At 38.7% G+C, this 18,908-nt stretch overlaps 1 protein-coding gene across 1 annotated transcript in view; it reads left to right on the top strand.

The window, feature by feature from the left end:
* Positions 1–13,312: 13,312 nt before the first annotated feature.
* LOC121375120 (zinc finger protein 768-like) overlaps positions 13,313–18,908 on the top strand; it is a 29,969-nt gene continuing 24,373 nt past the window's right edge. Inside the window, exon 1 of the mRNA XM_041502365.1 lies at positions 13,313–13,798. Within this exon, the coding sequence (XP_041358299.1) occupies positions 13,630–13,798 (169 nt within the window). The 5' untranslated portion in view covers positions 13,313–13,629. The remainder of the gene's footprint in view (positions 13,799–18,908) is intronic.

The raw sequence follows: 18,908 nt of genomic DNA on the forward strand, positions 1-18,908 counted from the left end.
TTGTTGTTGTGATATACGTAATCAGACGACACTTGAGTCAAACATTAAAATGAAGAAATGTGATAAAAATAGAAAATAGAAATAATATTGTGAAGTTTTTGCTGGAAGCTGATTAAATCGTACGTCTCTAGTGGTTTCGTTAAACATAATAAACTTTAAATCGCATGCCTTTTTTTGAAGTTGAATGATTTTTTTTTGATTTTTTTTTTTGTCTTGTACATTTATAGCTTTGTTATTTAGATGCAAAAAGCTGAAAGTAAATCGCGGAATCAGAAATTAAACTTTAACTAAAAGCACTCGTGTTCGGTATAATGTCATGAATTGTACCTTACAGCATTTCAAACCATGTTAAACATCGAGCTGCAAGAGAACATTAATTGCATAACCTAACTAACATATTATTTATAGCACATACCCTTAAAAAGTTACTTTGCATCAGACTATTCCCTCCTTTTATCCATAGCTTAATCCAGTTTACCCAAACCTCTTTTAGCCTTGCCCAGACCCATAAGAATGATATCTGAGGTGGCGGGGTGACAGTTTTTAGTGAGGGGTTAAAGCTCAAGTGGGATGCACAGGCCAGATTTTGACTTTATTTATACAGAGTAGGGCAAAACAAATACATTTTCGTCATCAGGTGGGATGCACAGACATCACCACCCCACCCTTCCGTTGGTTCCTATGTGCCTGCTGCCACCATCCGAAAATAGCACGACACGAAAATTCATCTGCCCTAGAATATATCGGTAAATAATAAAGTTTGTTTTGTTTAACGACACCACTAGAGCACACTGATTTATTAATCATCGGTTATCGGATGTCAAACATATGGCCATTTTTGACACAGTCATAGAGAGGAAACCCGCTACATTTTTTCAATAGTAGTAAGGGATCTTTTAGGCTCTGTGTACTATCCCACAGACGGGATAGCACATACCACGGCCTTTGATATGCCAGTCGTAGTGCACTGGCTGGAACGAGAAATAGTCCAATGGGTCCACCGACGGGGATCGATCCTAGACCGACCGCGCACCAGACGTGCGCTTTACCACTGGGCTACGTCCTGCCCCCTCGGTAAGTAATAAAGTCTACATCAAACTACATCATGTACCTGAGCTTCTAATTACTGTTGAACGGCCTCTGTAGCGTCGTGGTTAGCCATCGGTCTACAGGCTGGTAGGTACTGGGTTCGGATCCCAGTCGAGGCATGGGGTTTTTAATCCAGATACCGACTCCAAACCCTCAGTGAGTACTCCGCAAGGCTCAGTGGGTAGGTGTAAACCACTTGCACCGACCAGTGATCCATAACTGGTTCAACAAAGGCCATGGTTTGTGCTATCCTGCCAGGGAAGTGCAAATAAAAGATCCCTTGCTGCCTGTCGTAAAAGAGTAGCCTATGTGGCGACAGCGGGTTTCCTCTCCAAAACTGTGTGGTCTTTAACCACATGTCTGACGCCATATAACCGTAAATAAAATGTGTTGAGTGCGTCGTTAAATAAAACATTTCTTTCTTTCTAATTACTGTCACACCACCTGTAGTTGTGTAGTCTCTCAAAATACGTGAATTACAATACCCAGGTACTTTAAAATGGTGTACCGTGTTACAATGTCACTGCCCATACATTCATCTACATTATCATCCCAAAAAGAAGTATCTTATTAAAATATCAATGTATCTCTTTACTATACCCTATCAAAATGCTATTATGTCCACATAGAGTCCTATCACCCCCAACCCCCACCCCCCGTCGATCATCTGAAAAACTAGCATATCAGTTACTGCATCCGCATGCATCCATCGTCACGTAAATAAAAAAAAATTAAAAGAAGAAATTTTATATAGTCTTATAAAAATGTCAATCTTTTTTCTTTCTTGAACTTGACAGTTTATTGAACGAATTTATGTTTGTATGTGTGCCACTATCTGCAAATATTTTGTTCTTATACTTATGCTTATACTATGGTGATAATGAAACTTCTGTTTTATTTCTGTTTTTATTTTGTTGTTTTTTTAAAGTTAAAATACACAAACAAAACTAAAACCTAGGGTACAGTCCGTTTGTGTCAAAAGAACATTTATGAAGTGACATACAACTCTATAATGAATTACGTTAAAACTCATATAAAAACACATTATTAAGTTTTAAGCCCTAACCAACTCGCATAACATATTTCAGGGCAATCATCTCAGTGAAAATTGCAAAACGTTTTTATTTTGACAAGCTGACATCAAATGTTATAGATTATATCTCCCTTGCTGATACTTGGATGAAGGTAACTGCATATCAAGACAATATCTTCCGGACAATATCCACTCTCCAAACATCCCCTGGACAATATCCTGGCTAATATCACCTTGAAGGAAAATATGCCTTTATAGGGCAACCCCCACCCTGATGATCCTAACATTAATATGTTGGAAAACTCAAACACTAAAACATTGCTGGTACAAACTATATATTTAACAGCACAAAAAAAGAAGAAAAAAAGAGTTTTATTTAACGACACACTCAACACATTTTTTATTTACGGTTATATGGCGTCAGACATATGGTTAAGGACCACACAGATTTTGAGAGGAAACCCGCTGTCGCCACTTCATGGGCTACTCTTTCCGATTAGCAGCAAGGGAGCTTTTATTTGCGCTTCCCACAGACAGGATAGCACAAACCATGGCCTTTGTTGAACCAGTTATGGATCACTGGTCGGTGCAAGTGGTTTACACGTACCCATTGAGCCTTGCGGAGCACTCACTCAGGGTTTGGAGTCGGTATCTGGATTAAAAATCCCATGCCTCGACTGGGATCCGAACCCAGTACCTACCAGCCTGTTGACTGATGGCCTAACCACGACGCCACCGAGGCCGGTAAACAACACAAAAAGCATATCCATCATATAAGCAAACAAGCGAATGAAAAGTTTATTTGACAGCGTATAGATGCAATGTTCAAAATGAAATGTTGTGGGCAATTCCAGGAAGGTAGTCCACGACTACGACTATCCTTGGATGTTTTGAGATGACCTGGTATTTGCCGCTCTGTGGGGGAGCTGCCCCACCTGCAACAATTTGAGTGATGCTCACGTCTCAAGATTTCTAGGAAGTGGTAGTGGTTGGGATGATACATACCAACATTGGCTGCATCCGGCAGTGCCAATGCAACCTTCAACATTGCATTGCATATATAATGGCGAGGTGTGTGTGTGTGTGTGTGTGTGTTGTGTGTATGTGTGTGCGTTGTGTGTATGTGTGTGTTGTGTGTGTATGTGTATGTGTGTGTGTGTGTATGTGTGTGTGTATGTGTTGTGTGTATATGTGTGTGTTGTGTGTGTATGTGTGTGTGTATGTATGTGTGTGTATGTGCGTTTGTGAGTGTGTCTGTGTGTGTGTTTGTGTGTGTGTGTATGTGTGCGTGTGCGCGCGTATGTGTGTATGTGTTTGTGTGTTGTGTGTGTATGTGTGTGTGTGTGTGTGTGCGCGCGTGCGTGTGTGTGTCTGTATAACATCACAACATGACATTTTGGACTGGTGTTCGCTACAAGATGTCCCAATTGTGACATCTTGGGCAGTTGGGCCATATGTGTGCCGCTTCTAAAGAGAGCTGGGGATCGCGGCATGTTTGATTTTTAATGTTGTAAACAAATGTTTTTAGACGCAGACGCAAGTTTGTTCCTAATTTGCTACAATACTTACGGATCGATATTATAATTAACACTAATTTACTCAGTTGGAGTCGGAAGGCGTAAAAACCGGTATAAGTAATATAGGGGGATGCTGACCAGGCGAACATCATCCTAGGGGTAGTCCTACGGATATTGTTCGGGGGTTTAGTCCGTCGGGATATTGTCCGGCGGTGGGCGGTGGTGGGTGAGGTTAGGTGGTCAATATCTTAGAATTAGGCATCTCATGGAGTCATGACCATGACAAAACATCCATTTGATTTTGTCTTATGTAGAGATACCATTTTTGATTGCGGTAACTGTTTCGTTGTTCAGATTCATGTACAACATATCACGAATACCTTCATATTAAACATCACTCCACATCATAATGCCAAACGCCAGCCCAGTGTGAGTCATAAACATTGATATATCCGTTATTGTCATAACTTTAACCTCATTTTGGCCGACAATAGCCATTACAAGCGAACAAATCTGCTGATTTTAGGTGTTGCTTAGAAACCATACCGTATATATGATTCATGCATTCTTTAGGAGAAAATGACTTTTCCTTTGTGTGCATTGTTTAGAGTAGGTCAAGAGACAGTTGACACCTACTTTACAAATAATTTCTATTTTTGTGCGAAATGTATTTATGTAGCCATATGTTATTTTGTAGTCATTGTGAAGTGATCGCACAGCACACTTACAAATGCTGTTATTTAGTAAGAACAATAACAAAAACAAATGTACATAAACGTCACAGAGGTCAACCTACCTGTAGTCATTAAATACAGGTTTGAAAAAGGCATTATTTCAATTTCAGTTAATTTGTTAATTAACCCTTTTATGCCCGTGACAAAACTAGCATGATTTCAGAATTTTTTGTTAGTTTTTTGAGTAGTAAACATAGCATCATTCTTGAACATACATCAAAGGCCGTGGTATGTGCTATCCTGTCTATGGGATAGTGCATATAAAAGAACCCTTGCTGCTAATCGAAAAGAGTAGCCCATGAAGTGGCGACAGTGGGTTTCCTCCCTCAATATCTGTGTGGTTCTTGACCATATATCCGACGCCATATAACCGTAAATGAAATATGTTGAGTGCGTCGTTAAATAAATCATTTCCTTCCTTCATTCTTGAACATTTTCGAGATTATTTGAAATACATATTTAGAAATAATTATTTTTTTTTGAAATGTACATCAGGCTGTACTCATGTGAGTACAAAAGTAATTATTACATGATATTTATTAAATATTTATTGCAATTAGAGAAACACATTAGAACAATGTATCAGTTCAAGAAGTGCAGAGAAAAGATTTCAAGCCTTAAGTGCCTGTTGTACTAAACAAAAGTACACATTTAAAAGTACACATTCTTGGCTCTGTTCAAATGTAAGTTAATTCATTCAAGTAAACTGTACTCATTTTGAGGATATTATGTATATATGAAACTCTCCAATACTTATTCACTAGAAATATATTTTGTTTGTAAATAGTTTTTGTACTTATAAAGTTTTCACTCATTTGAGTACATTGGACATTAAAAACGTTAAGACCTATAAACCGAACTGTTTTAAATTGCTACAGCTAGCAACGACACGACACATGGTGGTGTGGTACCTATATATATATAGGTAGCAACTTACCAAGGCGCCGTTATAGACAGGTTCATTGATTTCTTAGCATTTTGTCACATTGGTACGAAAGATTGCGACCCGGATTGCGTTAGATAATTATCTGTCGTTTACAAAGTAAAACTGCTCTCGATATAAATTATCATGGGAACAGAGTATCACCTTGCCACACACCACTGGCAAAGTAGTAAAACTGATGTTAAGAAATGATATACAAGAGGCCTTGGCTCCGCGTTCCCTTTGATGGTCAGGTGGACATTTCAATTTCGGACAAGCATGGTGAATAAATTTAGCACCGGAAGATAAAGTAACGGAAAGAAGACACCGATAATATGCAGGCTCGGATGTCCGACAAAGCCGCGTCGTGGGGCGGATATTGTGCGGCGTGCCACTCTGCCGTTGAGGTTGGCGTCACGCGGGGACGTTGTCCACTTGGCCGTGCCGTCCATGCCAAGTGTCTAGATGGCGCGGTCTCGGGTTCTCGCAGTCGATTAGGTTCAGTGTATGTCAACTATCTCGCGTGGTCACGCATGTCGCATTCACCGGCTAACAGGTAGTTTATTGGTAGGGACCTCTTTTTTTCTTCTTTTTTCTTGTAGTATTTTGTGTTTGGAGAGAGAGAGAGAGAGAGAGAGAGAGAGAGAGAGAGAGAGAGAGAGAGAGAGAGAGAGAGAGAGAGAGAGAGAGAGAGAGAGAGAGAGAGAGACAGAGACAGACAGACAGTGTGTGTGCGTATGTGCAGGTGTTTGTATGTATGTTACTACCACTACTACTATTACTACTACTACAACTACTACTACTACTACTACTACTACTACTAGTACTACTACTACCATTTAATACTACTGCTACTACTACTACTACTGCTACTGCTGCTGCAGCTACTACTAATACTGCTACTACTACTGCTGCTGCTACTGCTACTACTAATACTGCTACTACTACTACTGCTGCTGCTACTACTACTACTACTACTACTACTACTACTACTACTACTACTACTACTACTACTACTACTACTACTACTACTACTACTACTACTACTACTACTGCTGCTGCTGCTGCAGTTGCTACTACTATTACTGCTATTGCTACTACTATTACTGCTGCTGCTACTACTACTACTACTACTGACACTACTACTACTACAATTACTACTACTACTACTACTACTACTGCTACTACTGCTGCTGCCACTACTACTACTACTACTACTACTACTACTACTACTACTACTATTACTACAATTACTACAATTACTACTACTATTACTACTACTACTACTACTACTACTACTACTACTACTACTACTACTACTACTACTACTACTACTACTGCTACTACCACTACCACCACCACCACCACCACCACCACCACCACCACCACCACTATTTCTATCACTACTACTCTACCATTAAACTCTGTCCTTGATAAACAACCGAGACAGCTAAGCAGAGTGCCAAGAACAGCTTTATAGTACTTTAACCTTAAGTGCATATAAACCCGAAAATAAAAAAAAGAAGTACCCCCTGCGGATCGATACATAGCCATGGACATTTCTGCCAAATTCCCATGAAAGGAAAAACGGGATTAAACAAGTAATAGTCTAACGTTTTACCCGCATTGTCTTTTTTCGTTTTTAGCTTTTGTCGCAAAAGGCAGTTATAATCAAAAGTAACGCGTTTAAGGTTTTATGCGTAGGATGCAACCATCACCCATGAAGAGGTACACCAAAGACCTGGACGTGTTGTAACGTATAGTTCGCGTCCTAACGAACTGTGTTGTTAGTTACATACGAGTTAATGTTAGATACTATTTAAAACATAATGCTTATGGCAGGACGCAGTGGTTAAAGGTCTTGAAAGCGTTAAGTCAATTAATCATAGCTCTCTGCTGTGCTATACAAAGGAAATGTAGATCGATACAATTCGTGTTCTTGTGATACGAGGTTTTTACTATAAAGTATGCATCACTGAGAAAAAACTAGGTACCTCTGTGGCGTCTGTTTGTCAGAATTTAGATCTAGAATATGTACAGTCTTCCACAAGGAACGCTTTTAACAACTCTCTGTTGATAAAGGAATAATCCAGTTATATGTATATATTTCAATATGTGTATAGGTGGAACGAAGCTCATTGGTACAGCGCTCGCCTGATGTGCGATCGATCTAGGATCGATTCCCGTCGGTGGGCCCATTGGGTTATTTCTCTTTCCAGCCAGTGCTCCACAACTGGTGTAACAAAGGCCGTGGCATGTACTATCCTGTCTGTGGGATGGTGTATATAAAAGATCCCTTGCTACTAATGAAAAATGTAGCGGGTTTCCTCTCTTAGACCATATGTCAAAATTACCATATGTTTGATATCCAATAGCAGATGATTAATAAATCAATGTGCTCTTGTGGTGTCGTTAAACAAAACAAACTGTCTGTGGGATGGTGCATATAAAAGATCCCTTACTGCTAATCGAAAAGAGTAGTCCATGAAGTGGCGACAACGGGTTTTCTCTCTCAATATCTGTGAGGTCCTTAACCATATTTCCGACGCCATATAACCGTACATAAAATATGTTGAGTGTGTCCTTAAAACATTTCCTTCCTTCCTTCAACATGTGTACAACATTCCATGCTTATAAAGGTACATTTTGTAAGGTCTCTAGAATTTGCTTTTAGTAGACGTATCTCACAAAAATCTCCAATATAATTATAAACATCGAATAATTAATAAATTTAAAAGAAGTCTCTAATATTATAATAAAACGCCGACTAAAAGATTTCAATGAATTCTCTAATATAATTATAAACCAGTGAATAACAGGCATACTTAGAATTGTTTCTTAAGATACAACTGCATCGTTTGTTGCAAACCGTTACCAAATGTTACAGAGTGTCATATCACCTTTAAAAGGATCAGGTTTATTGTGTGGAATGACATATCACTTGAAACCTCTTCTATATCATGGGTAGACGGCTCTGTTTAAACAAAATATCACCCTGACAGGTTGTTTCAGAATTTAATGATTTGCGTACGCGAAAGATAATCCTATTCATCGCGTGTTTATATTTACGTTTTAAACAGTAGTTTTGTAAGGTGAATAAAGGTTGCAACTGAAAGCACGAATTTGATAGAGACATAAATATCTAATTTCTGCTTCGGTGGTTTGCTTTTTGTTAGTAAATGAGACAACTAGGGGTACGATACTCTATGACTAAACGTGAGCTAAACGTAAGCTGTTGTTTATTTTCCATTTTGAAACGGGTGCAAAACAGCATACGGTAGCTAGCGATCTAGCGTTTACTGAAGAGGAACGTACGCTGGGTAAATTGTATTGTTGAGAAGCAGTAGCGAATTGATGCCAAGAACAAACTATTGACACTATCAAAATAAGAATTAAAGGTACTTTGTCATCTTACATTATATAATATTTTCGTGAAAACCGTAGTTGGTTTTTCAAATCTACTCAACTGATATGTATTTTTTTGACACTATATAGTTCAAGTTTTACTATCTTTTACCTCTTTTGTTTTCTTTTTTCTTTTTTTAGAGAGAGAGAGAGAGAGAGAGAGAGAGAGAGAGAGAGAGAGAGAGAGAGAGAGAGAGAGAGAGAGAGAGAGAGAGAGAGAGAGAGAGAGAGAGAGAGAGAGACAGACAGACAGACAGACAGACAGACAGACAGACAGACAGACAGACAGAGAGAGAAAGAAAGAAATGGGTTTTTTTAACGACGCACTCAACACATTTTATTTACGGTTATATGGCGTCAGACATATGGTTAAGGACCACACAGATTTTGAGAGGAAACCCGCTGTCGCCACTACATGGGCTACTCTTCCGATTAGCAGCAAGGGATCTTTTATTTGCGCTTCCCACAGGCAGGATAGCACAAACCATGGCCTTTGTTGAACCAGTTATGGATCACTGGTCGGTGCAAGTGGTTTACACCTACCCATTGAGCCTTGCGTAGCACTCACTCAGGGTTTGGAGTCGGTATCTGGATTAAAAATGTCATGCCTCGACTGGGATCCGAACCCAGTACCTACCAGCCTGTAGACCGATGGCCTACCACGACGCCACCGAGGCCGGTTTAGATAGAGAGAGAGGCAGACAGACATACAGGCAGAGAGAGAGAGAGAGAGACAGAGAGAGAGAGACAGACATACATACAGAGAGAGAGAGAGAGAGAGAGAGAGAGAGAGAGAGAGAGAGAGAGAGAGAGAGAGAGACAGAGAGACAGACTAGTCGTGGAACGCGGGCTGAAACAGCATGGGTTCTGCCACCGAGCCACATCCGGTTCCACATAAATATTTGTGTTACATTGTAACTTGTTTATCCCGAAACATAATCCACACCTACAGACACATATTTTTATATACACCCCCTCTAGTCCATCCTTGATCTTAATGCATGTTATATACACACATATAGGCACGTACACATTCCCAACATAAATTAGCAAGTTGGTAAATGTGATTATATAAAAGAAAACTTGTCACTCTCAGAGTTAAATCGGACGCTGTATAATAAGTGACACACCATTTAGTAGTGTGAGCTGGATGTAGCTCAGTGGTAAAGCGCTCGCTTAATGATCGGCCGATCTAGGATCGATCCCCGTCGGTTGGACCACTGGGCTATTTCTCGATCTAGCCAGTGCACCACGACTGCTATATAAAAGACCGTGGTATGTGCTATCCTTTCTATGGGAGGGTGCATATAAAAGGTACCTTGCTACTAATGGACAAATGTAGCGGTTTTCCTCCAAATGTTTGACATCCAGTAGCCGATGATTAATAAATCAATGTGATCTAGTGGTGTCGTTGAACACGAATGACTTTTAAACATTTATTTGTTAATATAACAGGGGATTTTAAATACAAAATGAACTGTGTAACTGTGACGTCACTGAATGCAGCTTGTATATACATATTATATATATATATACTACTCAAAAGAATTTAAGGGTCAAAAATTTATAACCAAACAAGTTTCAGAGTGTATTAGATTGATGATGTAAACTACACCAAAAATTTAATTTATTGTTCCATATTTACAAAAACCCACAAATAAACGTCACTGTATACAAGAAAGTCGCATGACATGCTGTCAAAGTTGAAGGTTGTCAAACATGGATTTTACACATTAGAACATTCGTTTAATAGTGTGTGAATCCACCCCTGGCGCGAATACACTTGACACATCGTTGCCTCATGCTGTTGATCAGACGTCTGAAGAACTCTTGGGGAATGGCCTGCCACTCTGCCATAAGAAGTTGACCCAGATCATGAAGTTTGGCCGGAGGGGCATGGTTATCCCGAACTCTCCTGCCTAATTCGTCCCAGGCGTGCTCTATTGGGGCCAAGTCAGGCGAATATGCTGGCCAATCCATCCTGGCGATACCTTGTTGTCTGAGAAAGTCCGTTACCACCCTGGCGCGGTGGGGTCTGGCATTGTCATCCTGCAGAACTGCCCCGCCGCCAATCTGCTGAAGGCCTGGGAGAACCAACGGCCGGATAATCTCATTCAGATAGCGGATTCCATTCAGATTGCCATCCACCACATAGAGGGGGGTCCTGTGGTGGATAGAGATGCCGCCCCACACCATGACGCTGCCACCACTGAACCGGTGACGTTGTCTAACGTTAACGTCAGCGAAGCGCTCCCCAGGACGTCTGTAGACACGAACCCGACCGTCGTTGAACTGGAGACTAAACCTGGACTCATCAGTGAACATCACTCGACCCCACTGAATACGTTGCCACCGCAGATGAAGTGTGCACCAGTGACATCTGGCCGTTCTGTGACGTGGTAGGAGTGGTGGCCGAACAGCCTGGCGACGGCAGCGTAGATTATTGGCTCTCAGACGATTGCGTATGGTTTGATCAGACACTCGATTTCCAGTCGCAGTCCGCAGATTGTCACGTAATCGGCGTGCAGTGGTTGTGCGTTGACGTAGAGCCATATTGGTGATGTAGCGGTCCTCTCTATTTTTAGTGCTTCGGGGTCTTCCCGAACGTGGACGATTTCCAACAGAATTCGTTGCTTGGTACCGTTGCCACAGTCGGCCAACGACACTCTGACTGACACCAAGTCTCAGAGCAACATTTCTTTGCGTATTGCCATCCTGAAGCCAAGCAATAGCCCTTCCTCGATCTTCGATAGTCAGTTGACGTCGTACCATTGTCGAATTTGGAGTGTGCACCGTACACGAACGCAAGCTCCAATTATACGGAAATTCAGCATTGGGAACATGGAATACACATGCAAAGCGTGCAAATGAAGCGCTTTGTGAAAAAGCAAGTTATGGGCACTTAGCAGACCTTTCGCTTTCGCCCTAATTTACGTACAAATGTAAGCATGTTTTCGCCATTAGAACTAGTCGACAGTGTCAATGACAGTGGATTTTAATTCATTTATGGGTTGCTTAGACCCACTTTCATCAAAATGGAACAATACCATGCGGGACATTATGGTCTAGGTAATATAACTGACATTCAGAAAATAATGTCGAAAATATCATCTGACCCTTAAATTCTTCTGAGTAGTATATATATATATATATATATATATATATATATATATATATATATATATATATATAATACTCTTCAAAAAAAGTAGGGGAACTCTAATAAAAATTTACAATTGCCAAAATTGCAAGGTATATTAGCTGTGGGGAATGGTTATATGATAATAGTGAATTAATTGGGCAAACATTACAACCGGTAGTTCAGTATTACAATAGGTTTTATGACCACCAAAGATCTTGAAGGACGATTGGGGTCAAAAGTGAAATTTGAAAGTTGACGTTTTTTTATCAGTAAATCGCAAATTCAAACAATAAAAATGACTAAAAACAAAACAATAACAACTGTATGATCAACAGAATGAAAAACAATTGACAGAAATAATGTTCCACAGTGATTAGTCGACCTTCCTGGAAATTGTCAAAATCAAGAATGACACCCCACGCACGTGTACGGGGCAACTGCGTGATGTACGTGAAAACTATGGAATGTGTTTCGTGTGTTGATAAACAGACCTGAACGTTCTTTACTAGGATGTCTGTGGTCAGGACGTATGTTCGGTCTAATAGTTGATATTAACATTAATATTTCAGATTGCCCTACCCTTTTGAAGAGTATATATATGTATGTATATGCATACAAACACATAATATAGTGTATAATACACACATACATTCGCAAACATATACAGACACAATGATACACACACACACACACACACACACACGTATGAACACAAACACCGCATGTAAACATACACACATATAGCGACGTTTTATGCATACATGCACGCGTGCGTGCGCGGACACACACACACACACACACAATTATATCCGTTTTAAACAGACAGTTAGAACTATGTTAGTCAGACATTTAATATAAACACACAGAACAACGCAAGCAATATTATAATCCGGTTTGTGTTTATAAGTAATGTTACTATACCCGGCTTACCCAGTCTCTTTATCTACATTTCTTTTTAACTTGATGACACATTATAATGTTTTTAATAAAAACACACCATGTATACATAAAATAATTTTACGTGTATACTCATAAATTTCCATCTTTTGAACACACAAGAAAACAGACATCGATAGGTTTGTTTCTTGTTGGTTATTTTTGTTTTGTTTGGTTGTTTTTTTGTTTGTTTTTTTAAACAGACAATAGTTAAATTTAAATTCTTTATGCTTCAGTTACCTTCTCCTTTTGAGGAAAATTTGAGAAACTAGTTTCCTTCAAACCCCCTCTCTATGTGTGTTTATTGTTAAAAGGGACGTTACACATTGCGAAAAAGCTGAGAATCTCGGCAACCTGTCAACCGTTAAACGCTACACCGGAGAAGTGAAATACTTTTACTGCTCGACAAGGATCAGTGAATTTTTAAACCTAGCATCTTTCAAACGGGTAGCGGGAGTGAACGATATCGCGACGGGGTGTCTACCCCGTTCTTATTCGTTACATTAAAAAGAAACGGGACGTTAAACACACCGTTCGCTTGTTACTTACTTGTGAATGTCACCAGCCAAAGTACTTTTTATTTTTCTTCTAAAACCGACGGATATCTTCGTGGGAATTTTATTTAATTTATATATTTTAAAAAAACATATATATAATTTTACACTTTTTAATGGAAAGTGATTTTATTTCAAATTAGAACGAAAAAAAACCCTACAAAAAACAACAGTTGTAGATACAAATTTAAATTAGAAAACAAAATAATAAAATCTCTTTTTAATAAAAGTAATTTTATTTATTTATTGAACGTTGGTGGTTTTACTGGTGTTGATGGTTTTACACTGGATAACAAAATGCCGAAATCATTTTTGATAAGGAAGAAACGAAATCGTGACCTATCGTGGTCAACAGGTGTTGACAGTGCTGGAGCCGGCAGTGTTGAAGACGAGAGTCTTAGAGCTGGGAGTGTTGAAAATGAGAGTGTTGAATCCCATGGACAAGCCGAAGACAATCTGCCGTCAGGTAGGTCTAATCTCAACTTTAATTATTTCATTTCAACTTATTTTCGTGCTTATATCCGATTAAGGTTCAAGCACACATACACACCTCAGCTATCTGGGCTGTCTGTTCAGGACAGTGGGTTAGTTGTTAGCTGCTTAGTGGTTAGTGAGAGAGAAGAGTATGTAGTGGCTTTACACCTTCCCATTGAGTCGGTTATTTCAAATGTTACTCCACCACTTACTCAAATATAAACACCATGACGTCGACTTAATGGGATTAGCTTGTTAATCTACCGATAAGAATAATATTAACATGATTGTGTAAACCATGGTGGTCGCATTATCAGGTTATTTGCTAAACAGTTTTTAAAGTTTGTATAAAGTTGCTTGCAAAACAAAAACAAAACCAAAACCCCCTTTAAATTGTTTTATTATTCCCAATGTGTTTGCGTTGTTTTAAGTTCACAAGTTAAGTTGTTTTAAGGTAACCATATCATTAATATCATACTCTTTGCTGAGCTATGTAAAGATCGATGTTTGCAGAAACCGCCATATTATGTCGCTTATTTCGAACGTGTTTGCGTAGTGTTAAGTTGTTTTAAGATAAAGTATAACATTCCTATCAGTCTTTGCTAGGCTGTGTAAAGATGTTTGATGAAATAACTATATGTTGGTTATGCTGAATTTGTTTGCGTTGGCTGAAGATAACAAGTTAAGTTGTTTCAAGGTAAGTATATCAATATGAGAATCTTTGCTGAGCTGTGTAAAGATGTTGGATGGAAGAATTATACCTGTATGTCGCTTATATCGAACGTGTTGCGTGTGGATATAACACCTGTAGTTGCTAAATGGCTGTTAAAACTAAACCAGTGCGGTCGTTCAGAGTGTCTCAACCTCTAGAGCTTAAATACAATAAAGTAAATAAAATAAATAGTAACGAAATGTATATTTATAAGCCCATTTTAAAACAAAAGCGTTATACAACTTATTAGGCCTTCTCTATAATACATACATGTCACAACTTTAATATATATATATATATATATATGAAGAGTTCAGGCGCGAAACGCGATATAAACCATTTTCTTTCTTTTTTTTAGTTAAAGCCATTATTGTATGTCAGTAAGGGCTAATCGTATGCCCGCTGATTTGCCGCAAAACGCGATTGATCCTTATGAAATTGTATTGGGTAAATCTCGGTGGGGTGGTGGGTTTTTTATTTTTTTTTATCGAAACGCGATATACGCCAATTACAAAAATAATTTTACTGAAAATGGAAAAAAAATGATATATCGCGTTTTGCGCCTAAACTCTTCACACACACACACACACACACACACACACACACACACACACACACACACATATAGATTATATATACACACACACACACACATATATAGATAGATAGATAGATAGATAGATAGATAGACAGATCCACATGCGTGTGCAGGGGAAGCCTTTTCGGGGGGTCCAGACTTCTCCCTTCTTAAGTAAATAATGTTTTTGCTCAATATATTTTCCGTGGGAGCATGTCGCCACAGTCCAAACAAAACACACACACACACACAAATGCACACACACACACACACACACACACACACACGCAGGCACGCACACACACAAACACACACACACGCACGCACACATATACACACACACAACCGCACACACACACACACACACACACACACACACACACACACACACACACACTGCTAAAATTCCCGCACACGCGCCTACGATTGATACAGTAAAATATAGCATTACCCCTTTATTCTTTTCTAAAAGTTTAACAGTATCCAAACTTTCCCCATTAATTAATTCTGACCTCTACCTTCTCTCTTTGTCCCGGATGTCAGCAGCTGCGCCCTGGACGGACGTACCTGAATTTTAAATTGATATACAGTCACATAAATACAGTGACTAGTCCTAAGCCTAGTATTTGCATTGCTACCATATCATATATCAGACTCTATGCTAAACTGATCCTGTCTGTAGGATGGTGCATATAAAAGATCCTTTGCTATTAATGGAAAAATGTAGCGGTTTCCTCTCTATGACTGTATGTCAAAATTACCAAATATTTGACATCCAATAGCCGATGATTAATAAATTAATGTGCTCTAATGGTGTCATTAAATAAAACAAACTTTAACTTTGCTAAACTGTGTATAGGTGGTTGCTGAAAGAAATATGTTTCTTTTTGTCCAAAAAGTATTTGCATTGCTACTTTAAGATAAGTATATCATTAACACCAGAGTCTTTACTAAGCTGTGTACTGGTGTACACATATATGTTGCGTTTTGTCCAGAAAGTGTTTGCGTTGCTACTTTAAGATAAGTATATCATTAACACCAGAGTCTTTACTAAGCTGTGTACTGGTGTACACATATATGTTGCGTTTTGTCCAGAAAGTGTTTGCGTTGCTACTTTAAGATAAGTATATCATTAACACCAGAGTCTTTACTAAGCTGTGTACTGGTGTACACATATATGTTGCGTTTTGTCCAGAAAGTGTTTGCGTTGCTACTTTAAGATAAGTATATCATTAACACCAGAGTCTTGGCTAAGCTGTGTACTGGTGTACACATATATGTTGCGTTTTGTCCAGAAAATGTTTGCGTTGCTACTTTAAGATAAGTATATCATTAACACCAGAGTCTTTACTAAGCTGTGTACTGGTGTACACATATATGTTGCGTTTTGTCCAGAAAGTGTTTGCGTTGCTACTTTAAGATAAGTATATCATTAACACCAGAGTCTTTACTAAGCTGTGTACTGGTGTACACATATATGTTGCGTTTTGTCCAGAAAGTGTTTGCGTTGCTTTAAGAGAAGTATATTTGAGTTCCAGCGCAAACGAGAATACGTTATTAACTGGGAGTTTTCACATTGGTCTTATGTTTACACGAGGCTAGCTGTATTGACCCGAGGCACAAGACCAGTGTGATAATACCACTGTATTAAGCCCTCGTGTTGAGGCTGGTAGGTACTGGGTTCGCGCCCGCATATAGGCTACAGCCAAGAGCGAGTTTCAGCGCACGGCTGGAATGAGTGAAGCACCTGCTCCGACCTATCGCTCACTAACCACTGACAAGTAACAGTAAGCCATGTTCTGGAAAGATATCCCAGATGGGTAAGATATGTACCAAGGGAAGCGTGCTTGAACCGTTATTGGATATAAATACGAAAACCAAATACCAGTAATAATAAAACAATTTAAGGTAGCCTTACTCTCATTTTTTGCTACTTTTAGTATAAATTGTTTTGTTTTTTTAACTTCCCATTTAAGGTAGTCTCTCTCCCTTTTGTCACTATTGAAATTACGTTTAAAAAGCAACCAAAAATAAAACCTTCCCATTTAAGGTAGACTTTCTCTCATTTTTGTCAGTCTTGGTATTAAAATTATATTTAAAAAATAAAATAAAAAACCCTTTCTCTCAGTTTTGTTACATTTGGTATTAAAATTATTTTTTATAAATTCCAAAGCTTCCCTTTTCTGGTAGTCTTCTTTTCGCTTTTGCCACTCTTGGTGTTAAAATTACAGGTACTCAAAAAGCTATATTTTATGGTGTAAAAGCAGGAAAGTAGGCACCACCAGCAACTGTGGATAGTTTGCAGCTTTCTATTTCCAATCTTAATATTTTTTTATTTTTATGCCACCATTTTACCACCAAATAAAAAATAAAACATTATCCTCCATGTGCCGGGCTAATCCATCACTTTTCATCTAAAGACAGGTAGTGATATTTATCCCGTTGGCCTCTCGTGTACTGATCCATCTAATCCAGCTGTTGAACTGTAAATAAATCGTATCATATACTGAGGATATTAAAACACTGAGTCAGGAAACATGAAACGTTTATTGGCAAGAACATTATGTGAGTATATTTGATGGTTGTATCAGATAACAGAACCAGATTAAAAACGCGTACAAACAATAATAATGATATTAAAACGTGTACAGTTTATATCTTTGTTAATAGTCAATAATTTTATATGGGACAGGTAGCTGTGGAATATGATATATAGACTAGATGTAACATAAATACCAGCTAGTAATATAATATTAAGGTCGTGTGCCCTGTTTTCGAGGTACGTACCTCTTCTTTTTTGGCATAAAATGCGAGTGCGAGTGCGAATAATTTTTACATGCTCATATACCACTAGAGTTTCGAACATGTGCGTCCTGGGGCCTGTCTCTGGATAGCCAGGGGCTTTTCCCGGGACAGAACAAAAAATTAAGCGGACAATTTTGAAATTCACATCCAAAAATTAAATAGTGGGCCTTTAAAATTTTGATGCGCATCTCTAATTAATATAATTAATAGAGAAAATTCTACTCATTAAATTTGGTCGCTAGATTAGATCGGGTGGTCAAAAAGCGTATTAAATGCACACTGAGCATCTACAAACACAGAGTGACCAGAATCAATTAATTGGATTAGCAAACAAAAAGAAGATAATTGAAGTTGTAAGTACACATGTACATATCCGTAACTTCACGGGGAAAATTTAATAGCCGAAAATAGTCGGTACCTCGTTTGTGCACAGGGTTACTGGCCTCGGTGGTGTCATGGTTAAGCCATCGGACATAAGGCTGGTAGGTAATGGGTTCGCAGTCCGGTACAGGCTCCCACCTAGAGCGAGTTTTAACGACTCGGTGGGTAGGTGTAAGACCACTACACCCTCTTTTCTCTCACTAACCACTAACCAACTAACAACTAGCTGAGGTGTGTGCCCGTGACCTTAGTTGGATATAATCACGAAAATAAGTTGAAATGAAAGGTGCACAGGGGTTATTGCACGATATGTTATTTTTGCTATTACAACTCCCTGCAGAAAATTACTATATACATGTGTACATATTATGATAACCGCAGTGATATACAGAAAGTGTCTTTTGTTGTGTCCTATCCTATACTGTATACATGTGTACATATATATATATATATATACATCGTTTATTTTTGATAACTACTACCGATGTTTTTAATATGTTCTCTCGTAACGTATTAATGAGGGGTTCATGAATGAATGAATGAATGAATGAATGTTTAACGACACCCCAGCACAAAAATACACATCGGCTATTGGGTGTCACAAATGGTAAGTATATGAAAATAAAA

This window comes from Gigantopelta aegis, chromosome 6 (assembly GCF_016097555.1).
Source record: "Gigantopelta aegis isolate Gae_Host chromosome 6, Gae_host_genome, whole genome shotgun sequence".
Taxonomy (NCBI): Eukaryota; Metazoa; Mollusca; class Gastropoda; order Neomphalida; family Peltospiridae; genus Gigantopelta; species Gigantopelta aegis.